The 22,052-nt window shown below is 39.4% G+C and overlaps 3 protein-coding genes across 7 annotated transcripts; all 3 read left to right on the top strand.

Moving 5' to 3' along the window:
- Positions 1-125: 125 nt before the first annotated feature.
- Positions 126-3,186, top strand: polr2c (RNA polymerase II subunit C). The gene is made up of 9 exons (XM_046394960.1): positions 126-307; positions 642-691; positions 1,268-1,336; positions 1,458-1,510; positions 1,665-1,793; positions 1,873-1,924; positions 2,028-2,196; positions 2,325-2,399; positions 2,555-3,186. Exons 1-9 carry the CDS (start codon positions 222-224, stop codon positions 2,697-2,699), a joined length of 828 nt encoding a protein of 275 aa, XP_046250916.1. The 5' UTR covers positions 126-221; the 3' UTR covers positions 2,700-3,186.
- A 585-nt stretch (positions 3,187-3,771) lies between these two features.
- LOC124062297 (diacylglycerol O-acyltransferase 1-like) lies at positions 3,772-16,041 on the top strand. 5 transcript variants are annotated; one of them, XR_006843894.1, is made up of 19 exons: positions 3,817-4,410; positions 5,561-5,757; positions 6,729-6,816; positions 6,968-7,008; positions 7,477-7,562; positions 8,112-8,164; positions 8,360-8,465; positions 8,861-8,965; positions 9,057-9,116; positions 9,228-9,331; positions 11,768-11,806; positions 12,702-12,743; positions 12,834-12,878; positions 13,110-13,219; positions 13,304-13,369; positions 13,502-13,589; positions 13,737-13,825; positions 13,952-14,014; positions 15,584-15,647. XR_006843894.1 is itself a non-coding variant. In XM_046394957.1 (18 exons), the coding sequence occupies exons 2-18, from the start codon at positions 5,615-5,617 to the stop codon at positions 15,794-15,796; spliced, it is 1,452 nt and encodes a 483-aa protein (XP_046250913.1). In that variant the 5' UTR covers positions 3,772-3,801; positions 5,561-5,614; the 3' UTR covers positions 15,797-16,041. The 5 variants fall into 5 exon arrangements, 4 of the variants coding, with proteins under 4 accessions (XP_046250913.1, XP_046250912.1, XP_046250914.1 ...); XM_046394957.1 differs by lacking the exons at positions 3,817-4,410; positions 13,737-13,825 and adding an exon at positions 3,772-3,801 and having other exon boundaries at positions 15,584-16,041; XM_046394956.1 differs by lacking the exon at positions 13,737-13,825 and having other exon boundaries at positions 15,584-16,041.
- A 1,829-nt stretch (positions 16,042-17,870) lies between these two features.
- LOC124062156 (golgin subfamily A member 6-like protein 6) lies at positions 17,871-20,624 on the top strand. Its single transcript, XM_046394707.1, has 3 exons — positions 17,871-18,037; positions 18,887-19,903; positions 20,420-20,624. The coding sequence occupies exons 1-3, from the start codon at positions 17,927-17,929 to the stop codon at positions 20,534-20,536; spliced, it is 1,245 nt and encodes a 414-aa protein (XP_046250663.1). The 5' UTR covers positions 17,871-17,926; the 3' UTR covers positions 20,537-20,624.
- Positions 20,625-22,052: the final 1,428 nt, after the last annotated feature.

Genomic DNA, 22,052 nt, shown 5'->3' with positions numbered 1-22,052 from the left:
GCACTTTTATTCTGAAAAGGAATTTCCAGTCTTCAATAACCCGGATGTTAAATAAAGGCCCGCCCCCTCGCCTCATTGCGACCAATCAATAATCGAAATTACATCTCCTGGCCAATCAGCGAGTAGTAAATAATTCCGGAGAGGCCTTCAAGCTGAAGCAGCGGTAGGGGAGTGTGTGCACGATTTTACAACGCTAAGCTTAGTGTTATTTAACTCGAATAATGCCGTATGCTAACCAACCGACGGTGAAGATAACAGAATTGACAGACGAAAATGTTAAGTTTGTTATTGAAAACACAGATTTGGCGTAAGTATTCACTTACTTTTCGATTCTTATTGAAAGTGTTTGAGGCAGCCATTATTGTTCTCAGAAGCAAAACTGATGCTAGACCTTCCGTGTAAAACAACTGCACCCGGGTACCACGCACTAAAACAGTAATGCTGTTTGTAACTGAATAACTCCGTAATCAAGTTTTGTGAGTATGATGAAGATGAATCTGGCTAACGTAAGAAGTGGACACATATTCGGTAGCGATATGTAGCCAGCAGCATGAATGGTTAACGTTAATTGAGTGTATTTTTATTTTATTTTTCACTGAGTGTATCTCTACCTCTAAAGGAAACCCTCTCTGCTTTTGTAGGGTTGCAAACTCTATCCGCCGTGTCTTCATGTCAGAGGTTGCCACCATAGGTAACTTTTTGTTTTCCCGGACTATAAACCTGTAGTGGGATCGTTTGTTTGGGTGTCTGAACATGATATATGTGTACTATGTGAACATATTAAGAAGAAATCGTAAAATGAAATAGTATTTTGGTCCATCTACAATCCAGTTTGATGTAGCAAGCAGCAACCTATGTCATATGCACATTTCTTCAGCAGACATCTTGTCATAGATGGAAAAACACAGTCGTCATTAATAACACTCACAATGGCCCTGTTTCATTCATCCACTGTCCTAATAATCCAGTGAATTAGCATGCACAAAAGACCATTTTTCACAGCAGTCATTTTGTCACTTCAGGACTCTGGTATTGTGCATGCTTGCTCACTGGCATGACTTACTCAGTAATGAAATAGAGCCATTGTTAGCAAATTTTCCCCACCTGTGCATTTCATTCTGTGACATATCTAAATGTCTAAAGTGAAAAAGGCTGTAAGATTTGCTGTAGCAGCTTATGCCTGTCTTTCTCCCTCTAAAAAGCATCAAGAAATTCAAATGTAAATTATGTAAATGATTAACTTGAACTTGCATTACTTTATATGCAGCAATAGACTGGATCCAGATTGATGCCAATTCATCAGTACTGCATGATGAGTTTGTTGCACACAGAGTTGGTATGTATCACTGTATTTATGGTCAGCTTTCAATGTAACTTGATAGTAATGTGATATATTGTTGCATTATGACCTGAGAGGTCTGATTCTTTACCAGCAATGATGTTTCCTGTGTTGTCAGGCCTCATTCCTCTCACAAGTGATGACATCGTGGACAAAATGCAGTATTCAAGGGTAAGCTTACTGTCAGATCAGCCATCGGCGATGTGGCCCAATGACCTTTAAATCCAATAAAAATGGGCCACAGTTGGTGTGGAAATACATTTTAGATTGTTCCAAATACTCAAGACCACATATATTTGAAAGTTTTTATGTGATACTCTTGCAGGACTGTACCTGTGATGATTTTTGTCCAGAGTGTTCTGTTGAGTTGACCCTGGACGTCCGGTGTACTGAAGACCAGACGCGTCATGTCACCTCACGTGACCTTTTGTCCAACAACCCCAGAGTCATCCCAGTGAGTCTTTCCTTCTTTTCCTGGAGTCATTAGAGGGGAGTGAAAGCAGAAGAAAAAGCTGACAGTCTTTGTTTTCCAGGTGACTTCCAGGAGTCGAGACAATGATCCCAATGACTATGTTGAACAAGATGGTAAGCTGTACTGAGGGCATGTCATCTTTCCATCGTTTTGTCCCACATTTTAGACATTTACCTTTTCCTCAATTTGTCCGCTTCATTTACTGACACAACACAGACATTTTACTGGTGAAGCTTCGCAAAGGTCAGGAATTGCGGCTCAGGGCATACGCCAAGAAGGGCTTTGGTAAAGAGCACGCCAAGTGGAACCCAACCGCGGGGGTATCCTTTGAGTATGACCCCGACAATGCACTGAGGCACACAGTGTACCCACGACCTGAGGAGTGGTATGTTTTCACTTCTGTTAGTGTGGGCCCCCTAACAGAGTGGCTCATCATGAAGGATTAATGTTAAATATCAAATAGTGAACAATGACTGAATGATGAATTATGTTTTATGTCACTCTGGTTCCCAGGCCAAAGAGTGAATACTCAGAGATTGAGGAAGATGAGGTTCAGGCTCCCTATGACCCCAACGGAAAGCCAGAAAGGTGAGGAAAGGATCTTTTTCATACTTAAGTTTGATGGGGGTTCATGTTGTAAATGTGGTGTGTCTGTGCTTTGAATTAGTGTATAATAATGCTAACAACGAAGTAGCCTGCTGTCACAAGTCAAATAGCTCACCTGTGACTTTGTTCCTACGCAGGTTCTTTTATAATGTGGAGTCATGCGGCTCTTTGCGACCAGAAACCATCGTCATGTCAGCACTGGCTGTTCTTAAGAAGAAGCTGAGCGACCTGCAGACTCAGCTGAGCCACGAGATCCAGAGCGACGTGCTCACCATCAACTGAGGGCCACCTGCCTAACAGAGGAGGACCTGCATTCACACAGCTTTGCAATTAACAGCAAGCTCATCAAGGATCACTGTTCAGGTCACATGACACAGTTATTGTTGGATTCTCTCTGGATGCTGACCTTGGATCTGTATGTGTCTGTTATCAAAGGCCAATCAGTGAGCTGTGGGAAATTTGAACCAGTAAGAGTACTCTTGAGCTAAGAATGGTAAAAACTAAACGTTTCATCATTAAAAATCACCGCTCATTAGTCTTATGAGATCCACATGGACAAAATTACAAATGATGTGGAACTGATTTTCATTTGTCTGGACATGTATTCTTGAAATAATTTCAACTTCAGCAGTGATCTGATAACATAACATAAGCCACAATATCTCACAATGATACACATTTAGTTTTGTTTGGTGGCAGTGTAACACTTAAACTATTCAATCATTATTTTGTTAATGTGACTTTTTTAAAATAAATCTGTTTCAGGGAACTTGGTGTTTCTTTTATTTTTTGGTTTTTTGTTTTGTTTTTGCTTTTTTTTTTTAATTTTTCTTTAATTTGCTTTAGCTTTGAATTTACTTTTGGTTAAGTTTTTAGTTTTCTGATTGTATAAATGCAAAAGCTGAAACACATGGAAAATGGTGAAAAATACAGACTAGTTCAACAAAATAAATACCTACCATCTTAATAAAATCATTTAAAAAGGTCTCCCTTGCAAAGACAGACAAAAAAAGATTAGAGAAACCAATACAACAGTGAATAAATAAAGTTTACTGTTATGCCTGTAGATTTACATGAAATAACCCATTGGTATAATTGGTATTTGTGTGTATTTTATGCTAATTAACACAGATATGTTCTATCATTCATCATGTATCATAACTACAGAGTGCCAGCATCCCATTGTGAGCTCTGTGAAGTCAGAGAGAGAGAGAGTAAAATCAGACGGAAGGTACTGTAGCTTCAAAGTAAAAGCACACGTTACAGACCTCTGTGGGTTCAAACGAGCTGAAACTGTTGCCTAACGCGATGTTCTAAACTTACAGAAACAACCGCTGCATCATCACTCTCGGATCTCGGATCCCGGACACCGGGGAACAATGCGGTGAGATAAATGACCTACAAGGTCTTACCGTTTTGTTCAAAGGATTAGACGGCAGACAGGGAGGGTTTTTTTAATCTCTTAAAATTGTCTCACTAAGAAAGCCAATCACGATCCAAATTGGATTCACTTAGAGCCAGTACGTTTTTAGGTTGTCTGTTATTCTTCAGCAGTAGTGTCCGTCCAATGTCAAGTCTGTTTTTTAATCCTTATTTCACTAAAATCACATTAAGAATAAATCAATACATGGCCATTGGTTCAAATACATCGCTACACTATTATATAAAAAATAAGATCTAAATAAAAAGTGCATTCACACAAATGGATGAAAAATAATACAGTAAAAACGATGTGGCTGCACAACAGCGATTTTTTTCTTCCAGGAGACTTTTATTTTGAATTATGAGAAAAGGCGAAATCTTGATTCCAGCGGGCTTCTAGAGCGACTATGAGAGTATTACATTCCCAAATGGAATCCAGGGTCAAAAAATACACGATTGTATCCACATATATGTGGACAGCAGGCTGATAAGCTGTGCATGTTGTGGGATGTAGGTTTCATCGCCGTCGACCTGCCACAGAGGATGCTGTGTTTTTGCGGCGGATGACAAGGTAAACCGTTTCAGTCCCTGGACAAGGTCAGGCCGAGCTGCATTCAGATCTCTGGCTATTTTAAAGTTTCATGCTTTAGCAGCAAATCTAACATGCAATATTAAAAGCATATGAGTCCTGAATCAATTAGAGCAGTTATTTAATTCGGCGTATGTATTCTTCCAAGCAGCAATAAAAATATCAATATGAAGTCCAACTTTCATAATTATGATGTCATAATATACCTCCCACCGTAGTGTATTTGACTGCAGGAAGAAGCTCGCCGGAATAACCGACATAGCAAAACCAAAGGGTGGTATCTAATTAAATTAATTGCATATTATTTCGTAGCATATCCCGCGTTCATAATTAACTCAATGGGACTTGGCGCACAGATAAAGTCTGGAATCATGTATTGGAAAATACGTAGCCTTCCTCTGGAGGGACAGAGTTGAGCTGGTAAGTTACTACAGCAATTTAGTTAAAATTCTCGATGTTATAGAGCAGAAGGTGGCCTACAATGGATTTCAAACTGATGGGGTCTTTAAGGGCGTTCCAATGTATGACTATTTTGATCACGAGTTTTATTGACTCCCTGTAACAAAACATCTAAAAGCAAAGTTCTTGTCAGATGGAAGACTGGGACAAGATTTTATGAAATGGGCATCTGTGATCTCATCTCAGTCAGTTTTGGGGTCCTTTATGTGAAAAAGTTTGGGAACCCCTTGCCTTAAATATCTGGGCTTATGAAATGCAGTTTGCATGTAAATGATGTACTGCTCTACTCTCAGTCCTACACACCACAGGCCCCTGTTTCAACACAGATAAGACATCAAATATATATATTAAAAAAAAAGATAACAGGAAATGTAATAAAATACAACCGCCCAGTTCTCTGTAGTCTGCTGGAGGCTACAGGTGCTACATGTAAGGCACATATCCAGGTTACTTAGGTTAATCAAAAGCCAAGTAAATAGTGTCTGTTTGAAACAGCATTTTGTTTGTGTTTGTCTCTTTCATGGATATATTTCTTCTTCTTTATCCTGCCAAGGCACCAGGTGTTTGGGAAACCTAAAATTTTCTTTAGATATAAAAGAAATCATAACCACATTGTGACATTTCAGATCAAAGTAAATGATAGTGATGAGCCCATTTTTGTTTTTTCTTAAAGTGAATTGCACCATCTCTGAACTTAACTCCGGTGGACGAGCTCTTAAACTCAAAGATGGCCGTGATGAGGAAGAGGTTCTCGTCTGTCTGCTCCTCTTCCTCGGCTGAAGAAGACAGTGCTAGCCTGTATGACAGTGTTCCCATTTCTGCCACTGATTCACCAAGTGAACAAGAACATCCCTACGCATCTCTGCTCTGGTAGGCTTCCTCTGCTGCTTCAGTCACTTGTTCATGGCTGTTAAATAGCAGTTGCAAGACTTGAATAATGGAGGAAGTATTTAAATCTTTGAAGTTAAAATAGCAAACTTAAGCTGTCAAATACTCAATTAAAAGTCCTGCATAAAAATGAGACGTATGCAAAATTATGTAATCATTGCTAACTAAATGTCCAAAAATTCAAAGTCATTTCAGTTATACATTATATTACTGGACTATTATTGATGCATTAAAATGAAAGTAGCATTTTAAAGGGGAAGTTGATCAAGGTAAAACAAATTCTAAGCATTTTATAATCTGTCTAGATGTTAAAACTGTATAACACAAATTTGTTACATGATTTATATAAAAACCAAATTTGTAAAGTAACTAATATGAACAAATATAGTTAAGAGTAGGAATATGAAGTTATGTTAAAGGGCCATCAAGTACAGGTGCCTCAAATTTGTACTTAAGTAATACTAGAAGTACTTGAAATTACAGAAAGATTTCTAGTTATCAGAAGTAGTTTCACAAATCTAATGAATCCAGAGATGTGCATCCTACTGTAGGATTCTGTGTGTTTGATTCTTTTTGACTGATAAAAATACTATTAGACATCAGGACTCAGTGAAGCTGTGGTACAGAGTGATACTAAGGTTTTCCAATTCTATCTGAAACCAGTGACCCCAGCAGCAGTGTTACATTCTGTGCAGATTGTGTTTTACTCTCAGGAAACTCCATCAAATGTGCAAACCTGTTGTTTTCTGAGAGTGAACAAAAACTACTCTTGAAATAATAGGAATGGGATGGAGAGTTGTTTTTTGTTTGTTGTTTTTTTTTTTTTTTGGCAAGTGTGAGAACATGTTAACACCAATAACACCAGCACAGACGTCAGCACTGTGAGCATAGAGTCTGCTATGGGTGATTCACAAAGCTGGTTAAAGGTGACTAAAACAAGTGTCTTCGCCCAGTTGTCATCGTGTCCAGGACTCTTTGCTGAGCTCCAACAGCAGCTTCACTGGATACAGAGGCATCCTCAACTGGATCATTATCCTCCTGGTCAGTTCTCTCATCGCTTCCTGCTTGATTTAGATCATTTTAACAGTTTCTGTTATGAAACATGTACTTTAAATTGAAGATTATCTCTGACTTATAACTTATTACCTGATTGGTGTTTTACTGTGTGCATGCATGTCGTTCTGATTTTCAGGTACTGACTCATGCTCACCTGTTCTTGGAAAATTTTATACAGTAAGTATGAATTGATGCACACATGCAAACCTTACATCTACTGTAAATTTTTCCTTATACCGAGTTGTGATTAATGCAAATTATATCCATGTGTTTTATGTATCCAATTATATCCATAATTTGCATTAATTAGATTTTACTTATCGTTTCGTTGTTATGTTAGCTTCTAATGGAGCTGAGAACAAATCCATTAGAACTGAAATTAAAATGTGTGCCCAACATTTTTAAGAGTCATAAAATGGAGGACCAAGTATGCAGACACGAGGAATAAGTGTACAAGGAAACTTTATTTAAATAAGCCTTGTCAAAGGAAACTGAAGCAAACAGAATGTGGCTGGGAGTCCATACACTGGGTTAAATCTATCTGCTTAGCAAGTCTGTGGGATTTTTCCAAACCATATAATTGAAACTGTCCCATATAAATTATTTTAAACAGACATTTGTCCTTTGTTTTCCTCTTCTTAACAGACACGGTTTTTTGATAGATGTCAAAAAGGTCTTGGAGCATCTCATTGAGGACAACTGCAACTGGCCATCTGTCAACCTCATACTGGGTGAGAAACTCTTTTAGATAGAACTGCAACAAAATTAAGAACAGTCAGAGAACAAAAATAGAACTACTTTACATTAACCTCATGAGTTCTCCACCACTTTAACATTGACTGGCTCACACTGCACAGTTTAAGAAAGTCAAAATTGTTGCAGCACAAGCCAAAGATATATATTTTTTTTTCATACATTGCTTTTTCTTGTCAAAATTTGATGCCTACCTTACCCACTGTGCTGCCACTATGCATGATCACTGCCAGTTTGATCAGAGGTTATGACTAATGTAGCCTTGAGCCTCCAACCCCCTGCAGAGATGAGAAGCGGTCCTCAAACATCTGGTCAAACTTTAAGTCTTCAGACCCAACCGATGTTGACTCAAGTGACATCGCTTCTGGAGGCACAAAAGACATTATGTAATTTATTTATTTATTTATTTATTTATTTTTAAATAGGTGTACATCCCAAATCTACTAACAGAGCATAACATGAACTCTAGGGTGGGACTGTAACTGCAGACCGGTTGTGAATTAACAAAATATCTGTATCTCTTCCAGCTGCCAACATGTTTGCCATTACTGCTTTGTTCCTTGAGAGGTCTCAGGAAAAGGTGAGACTGGTGCATTTTGTTTTTCTCTGCAAATTGTGATCAATGTGGTTCTAATTTAGAAAATACATCAACACCATGATAGTGTTAAATAAAGACCCTCTGAAGACATATCAGCTCCAATAATATCTTATCAAGCGATTTGTCAATTTTAAATAACTGTCAATTAAACACTTTTATTCCATTTATTCCTGTCAGGGAATGCTGTCCTCCATCAACACTCATCGTTTACATCTCACAAATCTGGGGCTGCTCCTGCTATTTCCCACTGCAGTCATTGTACATGAGCCTACAATATCAACAGGTAACAACTATAAGTATATGTATCATCATTACATCTACCTTTAATATTGTCAAAACTGATGAAAATCAGCTCAGTTATTCCTTTTCTTATCTGCTTGTTTTAGCACATTATCAAAATATGCATCCACACCATTCTGTGAATTGGAAGCATTCTGATGCATCATTTTGCAGATATACTTCCCCCATAGTTTAGTCTGACATATCTGACATTATAGGAAACATAACAGCACAGGCAGACTTTAGAATAAAGTTCAATATGTTAGATCAATTTCTGTAGCAAAATGATGGGGACAGAAGAATCTCACAATATGCCTGCAGAAACAGTTATTTTGTATGATATATTATATTTTGATTGATATTATGTATATGTATATATATTTAAATTATGTCCACCAGGTGGAGCTTTCTTCTCTCTCTGGTTCTACACTGCTCTGGCAATGAAGCTTTATTCTTACCAGGACACTAATCGCTGGTATCGACAGGCTCATTTAACTGACAAAGGTATTTTTCCAGAGGTGGCACTGATTTCATTTCATAACCAAAGCAGAGAGTAATCCAACAACTGCTGCTTTTTATATGTGCGTGTTTTCAGAGACAGACAAGAATGTTTCTGTTGGGGGAAAAGCCCACACCGAGCATCTTACTTTCCGAGGTGAAACTGCTTGTCATTCATGGGTTGATACTCACACATATTAAATTCTTTACATTAACTGATTACACTGATGTTACATTTTGTCCTCTGTGACTCTCTTTGATTTCTCAGATTTATATTATTTCCTCCTTGCCCCCACTCTGTGCTACCAGAGAGACTTCCCATGTACTCCCAAGGTCCGCATCAATAAGCTCCTGCACAGGCTGCTTGAAATGGTGAGCTAAACAGCGGCACCATTATCACTGAGGGTTTGATACACAAACCATTTTTAGAGAAATATATCATATCCCGTATTACAGCAATGTGACTAATTGTTTGACCTGAGAGGCAAAAGTTAAAACAAAGGAAAGAAATAAAGTGAAATGTTGCTGTTGTATTTGATTTTTAGGCATGCATTTGCTGCATCATAATTAAATGAAAACCAATCAAATGTGTTCCCAACAGCTGGCTTTTTGTCATCTCAAAAAAGAAAGAGCCCTCAATTGCCCTCACACATAAAAACTTAATGTCAGTCCATTTTGTATTTAGTTTTGTCAGGTCAACTGTCCATCCACTTGGTGCTGGATAACACCCAAATACAATAAACCTACTTTGTACTTTGTTTTATGTATCGTGATTTGATTTCATTCAGTTATTAAAGCAAAATAATGTTGGTTACAAATCCTATAAGTCTGGCGTAGCCCTCTAAGAGCTGTCGCTATTGGGTTCATCCCTTGCACACATACGCAGTTGTGAAGATTATCTTTTGTGCTGCTGTGCTGTGCACTGGGCCTGCCTCAGGTACACAGTCACAGTATATAAACCCTGTGTGACCTGAAATGTGCCCCCAAAAGCTAAGCCAGCTTTTTCTTCAGCTTTCTTCAGCATTTTTAATTTTTTCATTCGTATTTCATTTTTTTGGGCTTCGTCCTCTAAGAGCTGTCACTATTGGGATAAGGGGTGAAGCTGGATGTGATCTATGCCCTACTGGATTACCAGGGTCCCAAACACCAGCACACACCAATCTACTAGCCCTATAAGCACACAGAGGATAAAAATGAGAATAACACAAAAGCAGCTCATGGTTTCTCAGCCGGTCTAACACATGGTGTGCAGGTGTGTGAATGAAATACATGTATTAATGTATGACCACACACAGTAAAAAGGGACCTCAGCAGAGGTCCAAGCTCGTGTGATAGCTTCACACAGCCACTGGGAGATGCTGTTTAGTGAGAGGTTTTCCCTGCTCTCTGTAACGCACAAACAATTTCTGTGACTGTGTCTGTCTGAAACCTGCTGTGGTGCCACATAATGAGACAGCACACACACCGGACAGGCACCATGCGATGTTTTCCCTGTCTCATCTTAGCCCTCATGACAGGATGAAATTGCTACAGTATATATTTTATCAAAGACAAAGACAGAAAAAAAATTAGCGCAAGAGGATGAGGGCATGATGTGGGATCCGTGCCCATCTCTGCACGCCGCGCTGAAAAACAGACCGCTTTGCCTTAGAGGCGATAGTGGAAGCAGCTTTGGCACTCTGAATTGTGTGCACCACATCGGGGGGCAAGCCTCAACTTTCCCGGGATGGCCAGGATAGAGCGCAGCAATATGCTCCTGGCCTCTACACGCAGCTGAGCCGAATGAACACTGCCCTGGCGATTTATGTATGCTGCTGCCGTTTTGTTGTCTATCCTCACCACCATGTCTTTGCCCTTCAACAGTGGAGCGAAGTCTTTCAGGCAGTCTCTGTTTAGAGACGGAGGCCGTGGCCATTTCTCCCCTACAACTTGGGACTTGGGACTGACTCCTCCCCCCCTCCCAGTAGGGTCTGTGAACACTGAGATGTGTGACGTAACTCGTGACGTTACTCTCCCAGGGGGAACGGACACGTACTGATCAGCGGATCGGCTTATCTGCTTACAACAGACGAAAAAATCTTTTCGTTGTGTGTGAAGGACAGAGGCGGCTTCACCACTGACACATTATGCTTGTGCACACATTATGTCTTCTCATGTTTCCCCCACATGATGCTCAGGGAAAAACATGTGCTTGAACAGTTGCATTACACTCAGTGGAGAGGAGGGCAAACTGGTAGTCAGGGAAAAGGCTCTTTATTAGCAGATGGCTGGCTGCTGTCTCCAGTTTTTCCCGATATAAAGTACACATTCCCTGCATCCCGACATTGCCGCTGTCAAGAGCCACCTGCTCAAACAAGGGGCTATGGGAGATACTATGGGAGACTGTGGATTGTTTCTACTTGGGTTGGGAATCCCTTCGGTTACGCCAAGAGCCCTGAGCATACTGAGAGAGTGGCGCGGGCTCCACTCCAAGGAGGAGTGTTTCTTTACCCTGTCAGCTTCCTAAGACACTGCCACAGCAGAACTGGAGAGAGTGACAATTGTTAGAGGATGAAGTCTATACAAAATAGAGATTTTCTTACATATTCTCATTCATTTATGTTAGTAAATGCTATCATGAAAAGGACATTCTTATAACCACATGTGTTGTATTTTAGTAAGATAAGGTTAAAACAGTTTAAAGAAGTTCTACTTATTTGGTATGGACAGGATATTCTCCTTGTCAGATAGAGCTGATGTGCAGATATACTGTAGGTCTTACAGATGGAAACATTGCAGCTTGTTAAATGTGGCATTTTCTACCTTTAGGTGATTGTTATCCAAATCATGGTTGGAATTGTGCAGCAGGTACAGAAACTTTTGTACATGATACTGTGTACTTACCTGGGAACTTACACTGTTTAATGTAGTGTCAATGTACTGACATGTAGTAGTACACAATATTGTAGTGCATCATAACATCTTGTGTCTGACTTATTGGTGCACATAGCATGTTCTGATGTTCTGAATACACATATGTTCTGTACATTCTGTGAGAAATAATCAGTGAATTGAATGCAGTGCATAATATCATAAAATTAACTGTACTACATGTGTTATAAAATTTCTGCGATGCCACCATGTTTGTCAATCATGTGACAAATGTTTCTTTAATACGTCTAAAAACTAAAGGAAGTCAGTAATAAGTAGCTGCTGTTTAATGGCTGAAACATGTAGTCTGCTTCAAACACTGATCTGTGAGGTTATCTGAAAATATTGCACACCCTCCACTGTACATGTTCAAATTAGTGATATTGTATATATGCTATGGTTTTAGCATTGAGCCAACTGTAATAGTATATCAGTTTGATAGTATAGTGTTATGATGTATCTGCTCTTTTGAGTTGAAATGCCGTTTCTAATAATTTCATGAGTCATTGTTGTATAGGATGGCTGAAGGGATGCCATTCTGTCAATTGGACTAACTGTGCCTCACGTTGTTATGCTAATTAGCAAATATCAGCATGATAACATCCTGAACTAATGTGGTCATCATGGTTAAGATTGTACGCTCTATGCATCAACATGTTATCATCATTAGTGTGAGCATGTAAGCATGCTAATAGTAGTATTTAGCTCGAAGCACCACTGTACTGAAGTGCAGCCTCAAAGAGCTGCTAGCATGGCTGTAGACTGTTTCTGAATGTGTTTAGACTGAATGCCATTACTACACCATGAGTCTTTTTCTCTCTCTCTCTCTCAGTGGATTGAGCCCATCTTCCAGAGATCAGAAAACTCTTTCTCTGTGAGTGAAACATAATCTCTCTTAATTGTAAATATTAGGACAAACACAGATTCCAGACCTCTGGAGTTCACTTTTATTTCATTCTTATAGAGTATGAACATCACTACGAGAGTGGAGCACCTGGTGGGACTGGTGGTGAGTGATTTTTGAATGGTATTTCTGCATTATATTATATTCTACTACTGCCTTTCGATACATGAGTTTGGATTTGGCAGAAGTAAAGCACTGAGTCAAAGTAAAATATCAGTGTATCATGATGTAAACAGAGGTCATCTCTGTGAAGACGGTGGCCCCAGACAGTGGTGATGATGTGGATAGCACAGTGGTACATAATATTGGTTTTACTAACACAAATTTTCATGTAAGGCACCAACCCATTTCCTCTGGCTCCTCTTCTTCTTCTTGACTCACTCCTACCTGAATTTCTGGGCGGAGCTGCTATGCTTCGGTGATCGTCATTTTTATGGAGACTGGTGGTCAGTTGCACAAAATACTTTCTGCACCTTTTGTTGTTGCACATTCAGCATTAACCCATTGTGGTTCATTATGTCATTTCCCAGGAATGCGACAAGTCTGATCACTTTCTGGAAGAACTGGAATATTCCCTATCAGAAATGGTGTCAGAGGTATTTTAGTCTGACGGATCTAAGACCTAAGGCTTCAACCTTCACACAAGGTGACATGAATAGCAAATAATTTTCCTTACATTTTACTTTCTCTCTTATATGTCTTTGCTACGTGTTTTCACTCCTTTGAAGACATGTATACACACGGCTGGTGGAAAAAAATGTTGCCCAATCATGTGCGGAGTTGCTGGTCTTCCTGATGTCAGCTGTTCTTTGTGAGGTACAGTCTCATGCTGTGTAAAGCAAATTTTACTCCTTACTGTGATTTGATTTGTTTGATAGAGGACAACATAAGATACTGGAAATCTGGTTTAAAAATCTAGTTTTTAAGATAAGCACTAATATCTGCATTTTGTTTTTGGTATAGAATCTCAATAGTGAATATCCTGTTCATTTGTAGAGGGTCAAATGAGCAAGAAGCTGTTTATTGCTACTCAACACTAATTAGATCATGAAGTAAGTTTTGTCTATTTGGTCAGCTTGGACCACTAGTGAACTTTTCCCCTATGGATATTAGACTTGAGAGATTGGAGAGTTCAAACAAACTGCAATAATGAGCTGCTGTGATGTTTTTGTCCTCAGTGTATGATTGCTCTGCCCCTGCATAGCTGTCGACTGTGGATCTTCATCATGATGGTACTTGAGGTGAGGATTTCGCATCAGTGGTGGTTGGGGGGACAGTAACCTGGATGGGGCCTCAGGCACTGAGGGACTCTGGTTACACACTAACAATGTTGCTGCCCCTCTAAATAGCTTTGGCTCCAACTTTAGCAGACTGTTACATTTACTGAACAGGTGAATAAAAAAAATCAAACACACCCCTTACTTAATTTGACTTTTGTTTTGTCACCAGGGGAAAAAAGACAGGTAAGTAGTATAGTAGATATTTTTTCGTTTTTACTTTTTAAATTTTATATTGTTATAATAACAAAGTATCACGAGACATCGTACAGAGAAGTATCACCTGACTCTGCAGTTCCTTGCAGCTTGACCGAGCTTCATAGTGAGTTTCAGCTCATTGTTCAGTTGTTCAGACTGCAACTTTGTAACTAACTAACGTCACTTGCAGTAATACAAGGAAACACTTAAACAGTAAAAACCAGTACATTTTCTCATTGCAAATGTTAATAATTTTTCTTTCAAAAGTTTCCTGACTCTAAATTAAGCTTTGTGGCTGGAGGGGCTCCACATGCGTGCTCCATTGGCTCACTGCTAAGTTATCACACAGCATTCACATAAAAGCCCACAGATATTTTGCTCTAGTGAAGAGGTACCTTCAGTTCTGAGGACAAAACTTGGAACAAATGTATTTAAACAGTTACAAGGATTTCCTGTCACTACGACTGTAATTTTCCAACTCCTGCATGGTAAGAACACCCTAACTATGGCGTGCTAGTCAGAGCTGACCTTTCCATATTTATGAGAAGTGAAGAAGCATTTGCAGAGAGCACAACATGACCAGAGAAATAATACTCCATCAGACCATGGGTGTGAGTAGATAATACACTTGGCCTAAGAGGAAGATTTACTGTAAGTTGCCATAAGTTCTCAGTGGTAGGAGTCATTTTAACCTTAAAGCTCTTATTTTATGATCATGACGAACACACCTTGTCATGTGAAAGGAAGAAATAAATCATCTTTACTTGCCTCCTTCCTGGCCCTCCCCACTAAGGTGTTTTGGCCTCTGGTTTACACACAAACAGTGTTTTAGGTCAATAAAAATGATTCTTTTAAATGCCTGTCCATGTGAACATGTTGAACAGGGCCTTTGGGGAAACAATGACCTCATCGTCTCATTTTGTGCATGCATTGTTGTTTCGTGTAAAGAGCATATGCTTAAAACAACAACAATGCTGGACTACGAATGTAAGTTATTTGGCACTTACAACTGATCCACAGCTTAGAGGTTTTCTACAGTTTGGGATCATTTTGTTTAAACAGAATAAACTCACTACGCAGGCTCAGAATGTTCTTCTCTGGTTTCACTTGTTGTAGACTTTATCGTCACCTATTGGCCCGAAATCCTTGTTTGAAGGTTTGGAATTACGTTCACACTCTTATGTGGACAGAGATACAGTATTTTGTAAAAGAAGGTTGTGTGTGCATAATTTTTATTTATAAATATCCATTTAGAAAAATATCTGTATACATGTGGGTAAGGTCTGAGTCTTGGTCTATTCCTTCCACAGCTAACACTGTGTCTTCTCCTTCTAGCTTCTGGTTGCAGTATTCCTTGGAAACCATTTCCAAGGAAACTATGGCAATGGTTTAGTGTGGCTATGCCTGCTGCTGGGCCCTCCTCTGGCTGTGACCACCTACTTTCATGACCACTACATCAGCGTCCTTCATCTTCATCATCAATCATCATCCTCACCACTGACATCAGAACACCGTCTTCCCAGCACAGTTCTCCTGCAGGCTCACTAATCAAGGGGAAGTGTCTGAAAGAAATTCTGTCCTATTGTACTGTATACAGTAGAGATCCAAAGGTCAGTGGAGGCTGCTTTTATCTGTCCGTGATGATGTCAGGAAAACTTTTTGGTCTTATAATCCACAACTTCTACCCATTTCGGCAATATATGCTGTTTATGCTGTGTAGACTCATTAATGGACCTATTTGACTTTCAAACTAAACTAATGACTAATGTTCATGCAATAAACAACTGATTGTGTGTGTGTGTGTGTGTATGTGTGTGAGTTGGAGGGGGTTTCAAGTCAGATTTTTTACATCTAAAACTTGTTGAATGCTGCAGCAATCTCAGCCATGGTTCATTCCTGTTATAATGATGTTAGTCAGCAGCACAGACGATAAGGTTGCTGCTGACACATTGTTCTGTCAACATGTGGTTAAGGGGCCCTGGTTAACCTGAGTTTACTGTAAGTTTCATGGATACAGTCCAATCAGGAAATACAGGGAAGGATTGTACCTCATAGTTTAACCACTTGAGTCCAAGTGTGACTGTATGACATAAGTTCACACAAGTTTTAATGACAGTTAGAAAAGCTCGGGTTTATGCTCATGATTCGTGATTTTATAGAATGTAATGAAAACCACTGAAAGATAACATTGCTTTTTTAATTGTGTGTTTTTAATTAACTCTCTGTTACAGAACACATAAGACCTTGAATGCAGAGTGATTTGTCTCATCTCAGCACCTTTGCTTAATGACAGCAAAAGTGTTTTGAGATGTTTTGTAAGTCCGTATTAACCGTTGGATTAACCGTTTACTGAATATCAGTATGTCGCCTGTTGCTTACATGGATTGTTCGAACACAGTAATTATACATGCACAGCACATAATTTGCATAGAGGACTACAAACCACTGTTGAGATTTTCATTCTCTTATCTCACCAAAAGAGAGATAGAATTGCATGTTGCTGGCACGTCACTGATAAAATATTGTCAACACAGTCGTGACCTGTGGAGGCAGCACACAAAGCACACAGTTGAACCAAAAACTGATGTTTATATGGCACATTAATGGGGTAGCCACAGAAACAAAATCTACTCCATTACTGGAAAAGAGACCATACAACCCAGACATGGGGTCTGTTTTCTCCTTGATGACAATTTTGCCCATGTAACTGGCTCAGTTTGATGTGTAGTTTCATTGTGGTGTTTGTGTAATGTCGATACATGACTCTCTGGATGTGCTCAGGGACACCACAAATGTAGGGAGAGTCTAAAAAGTTACAAGATGACCAAGTACCACAAAAATTCAAGGCTGGACCCCTCAGCAAAGTACAGAGCTTCTCTAGCGGAGCAGTGGCTGTAGTCGTGCTGGACAGCCATATGTGTCATCGTTAGCTGCAGGAGGACTGCTGGATTCCTGTGGCGAAACTTACCAGTTACGACTAAAGGTGATTAATTTGACTAATTACCAGTGACTAATGGTAATTTCCTGCTGCCTGAGCATACTAACAATAATGATTACGTGCATGATGTATTATGTGTCTTTTATTTATTGACAACATGTTGTTGTGACCTTCATTTTAACCTCTGTTAACCAAACCAAATCCACCCTGTAGGACGTTTAAGCAACATAACACTATAGGATGAAAAACTATCATAACTGTGATGATTCGATTCCTAACTACTGTGACTGTGTGTATTTCATTTCAAAGCTGCAATGCCACAAAAAAGAAAACTGAATGAAATTTATTTGTCATGTGTCATTATAGTCCTGTAACACAGGTACCATTGCTCCAAACATAACATAAATTATTGAAAATAAGACCATTGCATAAACATACAGTATGTAAGATGTTATGGATGCTGTGGACTAATGATCCATATATATATATATTTTATTTGGGTGAAACTAAAACATGGCCTCATATGGAAATCTCTAGGTAAGGTGCTAAGCAAATACTTCAAATCTATACACGTACACCAAATGTAAAAGTTAATGTGTTACATTCCTCTGCTATGATGACACGGAGTTCAATGGAACACTCAGTTTCCTTCCTTTGAGTCGTGGATTCTGAATGCAGGATTCTATAGCACATTGTTTCATAAAGCAGAGTTCCTCCAAATTCTCTCTGTTCTCAAACACATGAGAAGTGACACACATTTCTCTCAATCACCAGTGAACAATGGCGTATTGATAGATCATGTACGATACATTTGTTCAGACATGAAAAAAAGCGAGAGAAGAATGCAAGAGGTAAGAATTCTCTGGTCAAGTGTTTCATTGCTGGATAGTTTATGTAAAGATTAACAAATATAGTTTAAGATATTTTAACAAAGGAGATTATTATTTCTGTGTATCTACATTATTTCTCTGTAGGTTCAAATTTCAGCAGCAGCTATGTCACGCTAGTGCTAATCCCCTTCTGAAAAAGTTTAATTTTCCATGAGAGCTCCGACATCATGAGCACATATGCATGTAGGATATCCAGCATCTGATATAAATCTAGAAGCTTTTGGTCAAAATGCAAAACTATGAGATCAAGTTGCTTTTTAGAACAAATATTTGCAAGTGAAACCTCACAAAACTTTTTTTGCAGTACACCTAATCGAGCAGTGCTTGATGCTAAAGGAATGTGTATTGATGTGCACTAAACGGTCAAACACTTAGACCAGTTATTCCAACTTTTTTAAACTACCTGTTCGCTAATGAAGTATCCTTAGCAGTTTCACTGTGCTATGCTGTTATAAATTTAGGTGTTCATGAAGAAAACAGCATTACTTTAGTTACATTTGAATATGAAAAATATTTGTGTAAACATTTCTTCATTTTTTTTGTAAGATTTAAAATTTCTATAAATATGTGGAGTATACAAATCAAGCTTACAGCATCCTTGGCCCACCTCAGAGTGCTTCAGCTTGCACTAAAAGAAAAACCACATCTTTTACACTTTCAATCATATATTATCTCCCCGTTGTGTCTGTGTTTCAGCTAAAGACTTCATGAGTATTCATTAATTAGACAAGTTATCTGAGAATATTTTCTCTTCCACAGTAGGATTACATTCATGCTGACTATATATTTTTTTATCTTTCCAAACTGCAGTCTTTCCGGAGCCAATGTGCTCGACCATTTTTCGGCTTGTGGTGTGCACCAATATTTCCAACAGCACCTAGCAAGGATGGTGCAAAAGCAGAACAGGGTCTCAGTAAGGGAGGACACCTTGCAAAGTCTCCCAAATCACTTGTGCACCCTCTTCATAAAGCTCTTCTCTCAGCTCATGATACGATTGAGAGACTGACCCGTGAAAATGTCACCCTGAGAGAGGAGAATGCCAGGCTGACACTGAAGGAACAGAACATCTCTAAAGCTCTAGAGGACCTGACGAACCTTAACATCCAGGCCAAGAAGGAGAGGGAAGAGGTGGAGGCCAGGATAAAGAACATGGAGGAGAACTTTCAAAAGGAAAAGAAAATCTGGCAAGACCTCAGCAAACACCAGCTGGGAGAAATAAGACGTTTTAAGATCAGCTGCTTAGTTGCTGAGTCACACAGCCAACGGATGGAAGAGGAGGTGAGAGAATCCAAGTTAGAGCTGTTTGAAGGCAGAAGACAGGTGGAGAGAAAAATCACCTCTCTTGAACAAAGTCTCCATATTCAGAAAGAGGACACTCTTGCAAGGCTTTCTGCCATGGAGGGTCACTGGAGAGAGATGATCAGGATCAGAAAGGAGAATGCAGCCTCAAAACCTTGGGAATCTGAGGAGAGATGGCAGAGGAGAGTGAGCCAGCTGGAGGAGGAGTTAAAAGAAAAGAGAAGCTTGGACTCCAACTTGATTGACAAGATAGATGAGTGCAGAAACATCATGACCCTGTGGAAGCAGAACCAGCCAGAGCTCTATCAGAGTGAGAAAAAGTGGGAAAGTAAGTGTAAGGCTCTGGAAGAGAGCTACAGGAGGGAGCTGAGTGAAAAGGAGGAGAGCTGGCAGAGAACAGTACAAGACATGGAGAGAAGGTACGAGCTGGAGAAGATGTGGCTGCAAAAAGACGAAGAGTGGAGAAAGAAGACCAACTCATTGGAAGAGGAGGTCAAGCGTCTGACAGAAGAGAACACCCAGCTTCAGGTAAACTCTCTTGATGGACTTTACTGCCTTGGATGAAATGGTTGGTCCAGAATTCCACGGAAATACTCTTGTTTGATATCTTAACTACGTTCAGATAAGAATTTATTGGTTAAATATCTGCATTCTGTATAATATAGTACTATGCTCCACGAGCGGCCAAACACAGTATTGTAGTATTGCATGCAGGGGAAAATGCAGTAGTTACTGCAGCCTCTGCTGAACCAGAGTTCAGCAATTTGGGAAATAAGTTCATTTAATAACTTGCTGCGAGTTAGATCTTAGGATTGGTACCATTATTAGCTGTTGTTGACATTGTTGTTGATGTTGTTGTGTTGGCTTTTCTGTTTTTTACTTTTGGAAGAACTAACTGCTAAATCTTGTCACCTCTTTGTGTGTGTTTGAGCAAACATGCTTTTATTGTTTGAGCAAACATGCTTGTTTTCTTATTTCCTGAACTATTTTTCCATGGCTCGTTAACTCTAGAAGAAGAGTAAAATAAATCTTTTGTTGCTTTAGGAGTCTATGGCTGGAAAGCAGAACCAAAAGCCATGGTGGAAGAGACGCATCAAAATTTGGAGGAGGACACAGAGTGACACAAGTTGCACATCAGAGGAGACTGTCGCTTCAATCTGAGACCAGTACTTCAAATGCAAATGACAATTTAGTCAAATAAAATTAGGATAAAGCAAAATAATTGAAAAGAAAAATGCACTGAATGATTCCAATTAATACTCTTCCAATTTTCTGTTATTTTATTAAGGTACTTTGATCTTCATATGTACCCCTTAATATTTCAAATACCTGCCTACCCTACCCTAGTGTGTAAAATTATCATCCTAAAATTAATGATTGACCTTAAGCAATCAAATAGAAATAACAGTATTTAAAGTGAAATTGTTCTGAGTGAAACTATAGAGTAGCACCCATTCATTTTCTATACCGGTTATCTGGTAGGGTTGCAGGGGAGCTGGAACCTATCCCAGCTCACTACTGGCGAGAGGTGCTGCACACCAATCACAGGGCTGACACACAAGAGCAGACATGACATCCACTGCACCACCATGCCACCCATTATAAAGCAGCATTTAACAGAAATACTCAAGTGCAGTGCAACTACTTCAAGTGTACTTGAACTGCAGTCCTTGAGTAAAGGTACTTAGTTACTGTCTATCACCGCCTGTCCTATCCTCTCCTGTTCTACCCCCCTCTTTTCTCTCCTTTATGAATAAAGTAAAACTCTGCTCAGCTGACCTCAGGCGTCATGTGAAGCTTTATCGCATACTGCCATTCAAAGCATCATGCAACACGAAATAGTTTTGGGGTCATCCTCACACAGACATACTTGATAGTGCAAGTCTACACCTGATTGACTACTGTGGCACACAAGGTCACTGAGGCACAGCAAAGACTGGACAGAGCAACAGTGAGGAAAATCATCGAGACATTGCATGTATCGACTTCTATAAAATCTATAAAGAATGCCCTTTGCAGTCAAACTTGTTTTCCAAGCAAGGGACAGCTGAGAAGTTACCAGCACTTCAAACCAGGATGAGCATGATGTTACTCATCACAGTGATGACGAAGGCATTTACCAATATGAGCCCTAAACACATCATGTCTACCGTAATCACAGTGATACACTGACAAACAGTGCCTTCTGTATATTTCAGAGAGAGAAACACTGGGGCCTGAGGTTAAAGTGAGAGAGCAGAATGTAAAGCAAGTGCAATGCAAAGAGAGATTTATAATACAGCCCTGTTTCCAAAGACGTTGACTGCTCTGTAAAACTATAAAAACAAGGTACAATGTACATTTCAAATCGTTATTACATTTTGTTAAATTCATTCAAAGTCTTCCACACATATATGTGTCTGGACAGACATGGATATAAACTGCAACTTGAATGCATAAATTCACACATTCATCTGTTAGGAAGTGAGCCTAGTTTTGTGTATGCAATATGAAACAGGGGAACGTTAGTTCCACTTGTCTGTAGGTGGCCTTCATCCCTTTCCTCCTTACAGGGCACCATGGCTCTGTGGGGTTCACAAGGAGGGGTTGAAGCCTTTTAGCTCACTGTTTTGGTTCTACAGATGACAGTTTTCTTATTAATCCTATTTCCAGAAGCAGGTAGCTGTTTTCAACACAA

This window comes from Scatophagus argus, chromosome 7 (genome assembly GCF_020382885.2).
Source record: "Scatophagus argus isolate fScaArg1 chromosome 7, fScaArg1.pri, whole genome shotgun sequence".
Classification (NCBI taxonomy): Eukaryota; Metazoa; Chordata; class Actinopteri; family Scatophagidae; genus Scatophagus; species Scatophagus argus.
The sequence above is the reverse complement of the archived record's forward strand: the minus strand, read 5'-3'. Positions and strand labels throughout refer to the sequence as shown.

Coding starts and splice junctions, on each gene's coding strand:
- polr2c (XM_046394960.1), top strand. CDS start 222: ATGCCGTATGCTAACCAACCGACGGTGAAGATAACAGAATTGACAGAC. Junction 308..641: donor ATTGAAAACACAGATTTGGC/GTAAGTATTCAC, acceptor CTGCTTTTGTAG/GGTTGCAAACTCTATCCGCC. Junction 2,197..2,324: donor TACCCACGACCTGAGGAGTG/GTATGTTTTCAC, acceptor TCTGGTTCCCAG/GCCAAAGAGTGAATACTCAG.
- LOC124062297 (XM_046394957.1), top strand. CDS start 5,615: ATGGCCGTGATGAGGAAGAGGTTCTCGTCTGTCTGCTCCTCTTCCTCG. Junction 6,817..6,967: donor ACTGGATCATTATCCTCCTG/GTCAGTTCTCTC, acceptor TCTGATTTTCAG/GTACTGACTCATGCTCACCT. Junction 12,744..12,833: donor GATCAGAAAACTCTTTCTCT/GTGAGTGAAACA, acceptor TCATTCTTATAG/AGTATGAACATCACTACGAG.
- LOC124062156 (XM_046394707.1), top strand. CDS start 17,927: ATGAGAAGTGACACACATTTCTCTCAATCACCAGTGAACAATGGCGTA. Junction 18,038..18,886: donor GCGAGAGAAGAATGCAAGAG/GTAAGAATTCTC, acceptor TCCAAACTGCAG/TCTTTCCGGAGCCAATGTGC. Junction 19,904..20,419: donor AAGAGAACACCCAGCTTCAG/GTAAACTCTCTT, acceptor TTGTTGCTTTAG/GAGTCTATGGCTGGAAAGCA.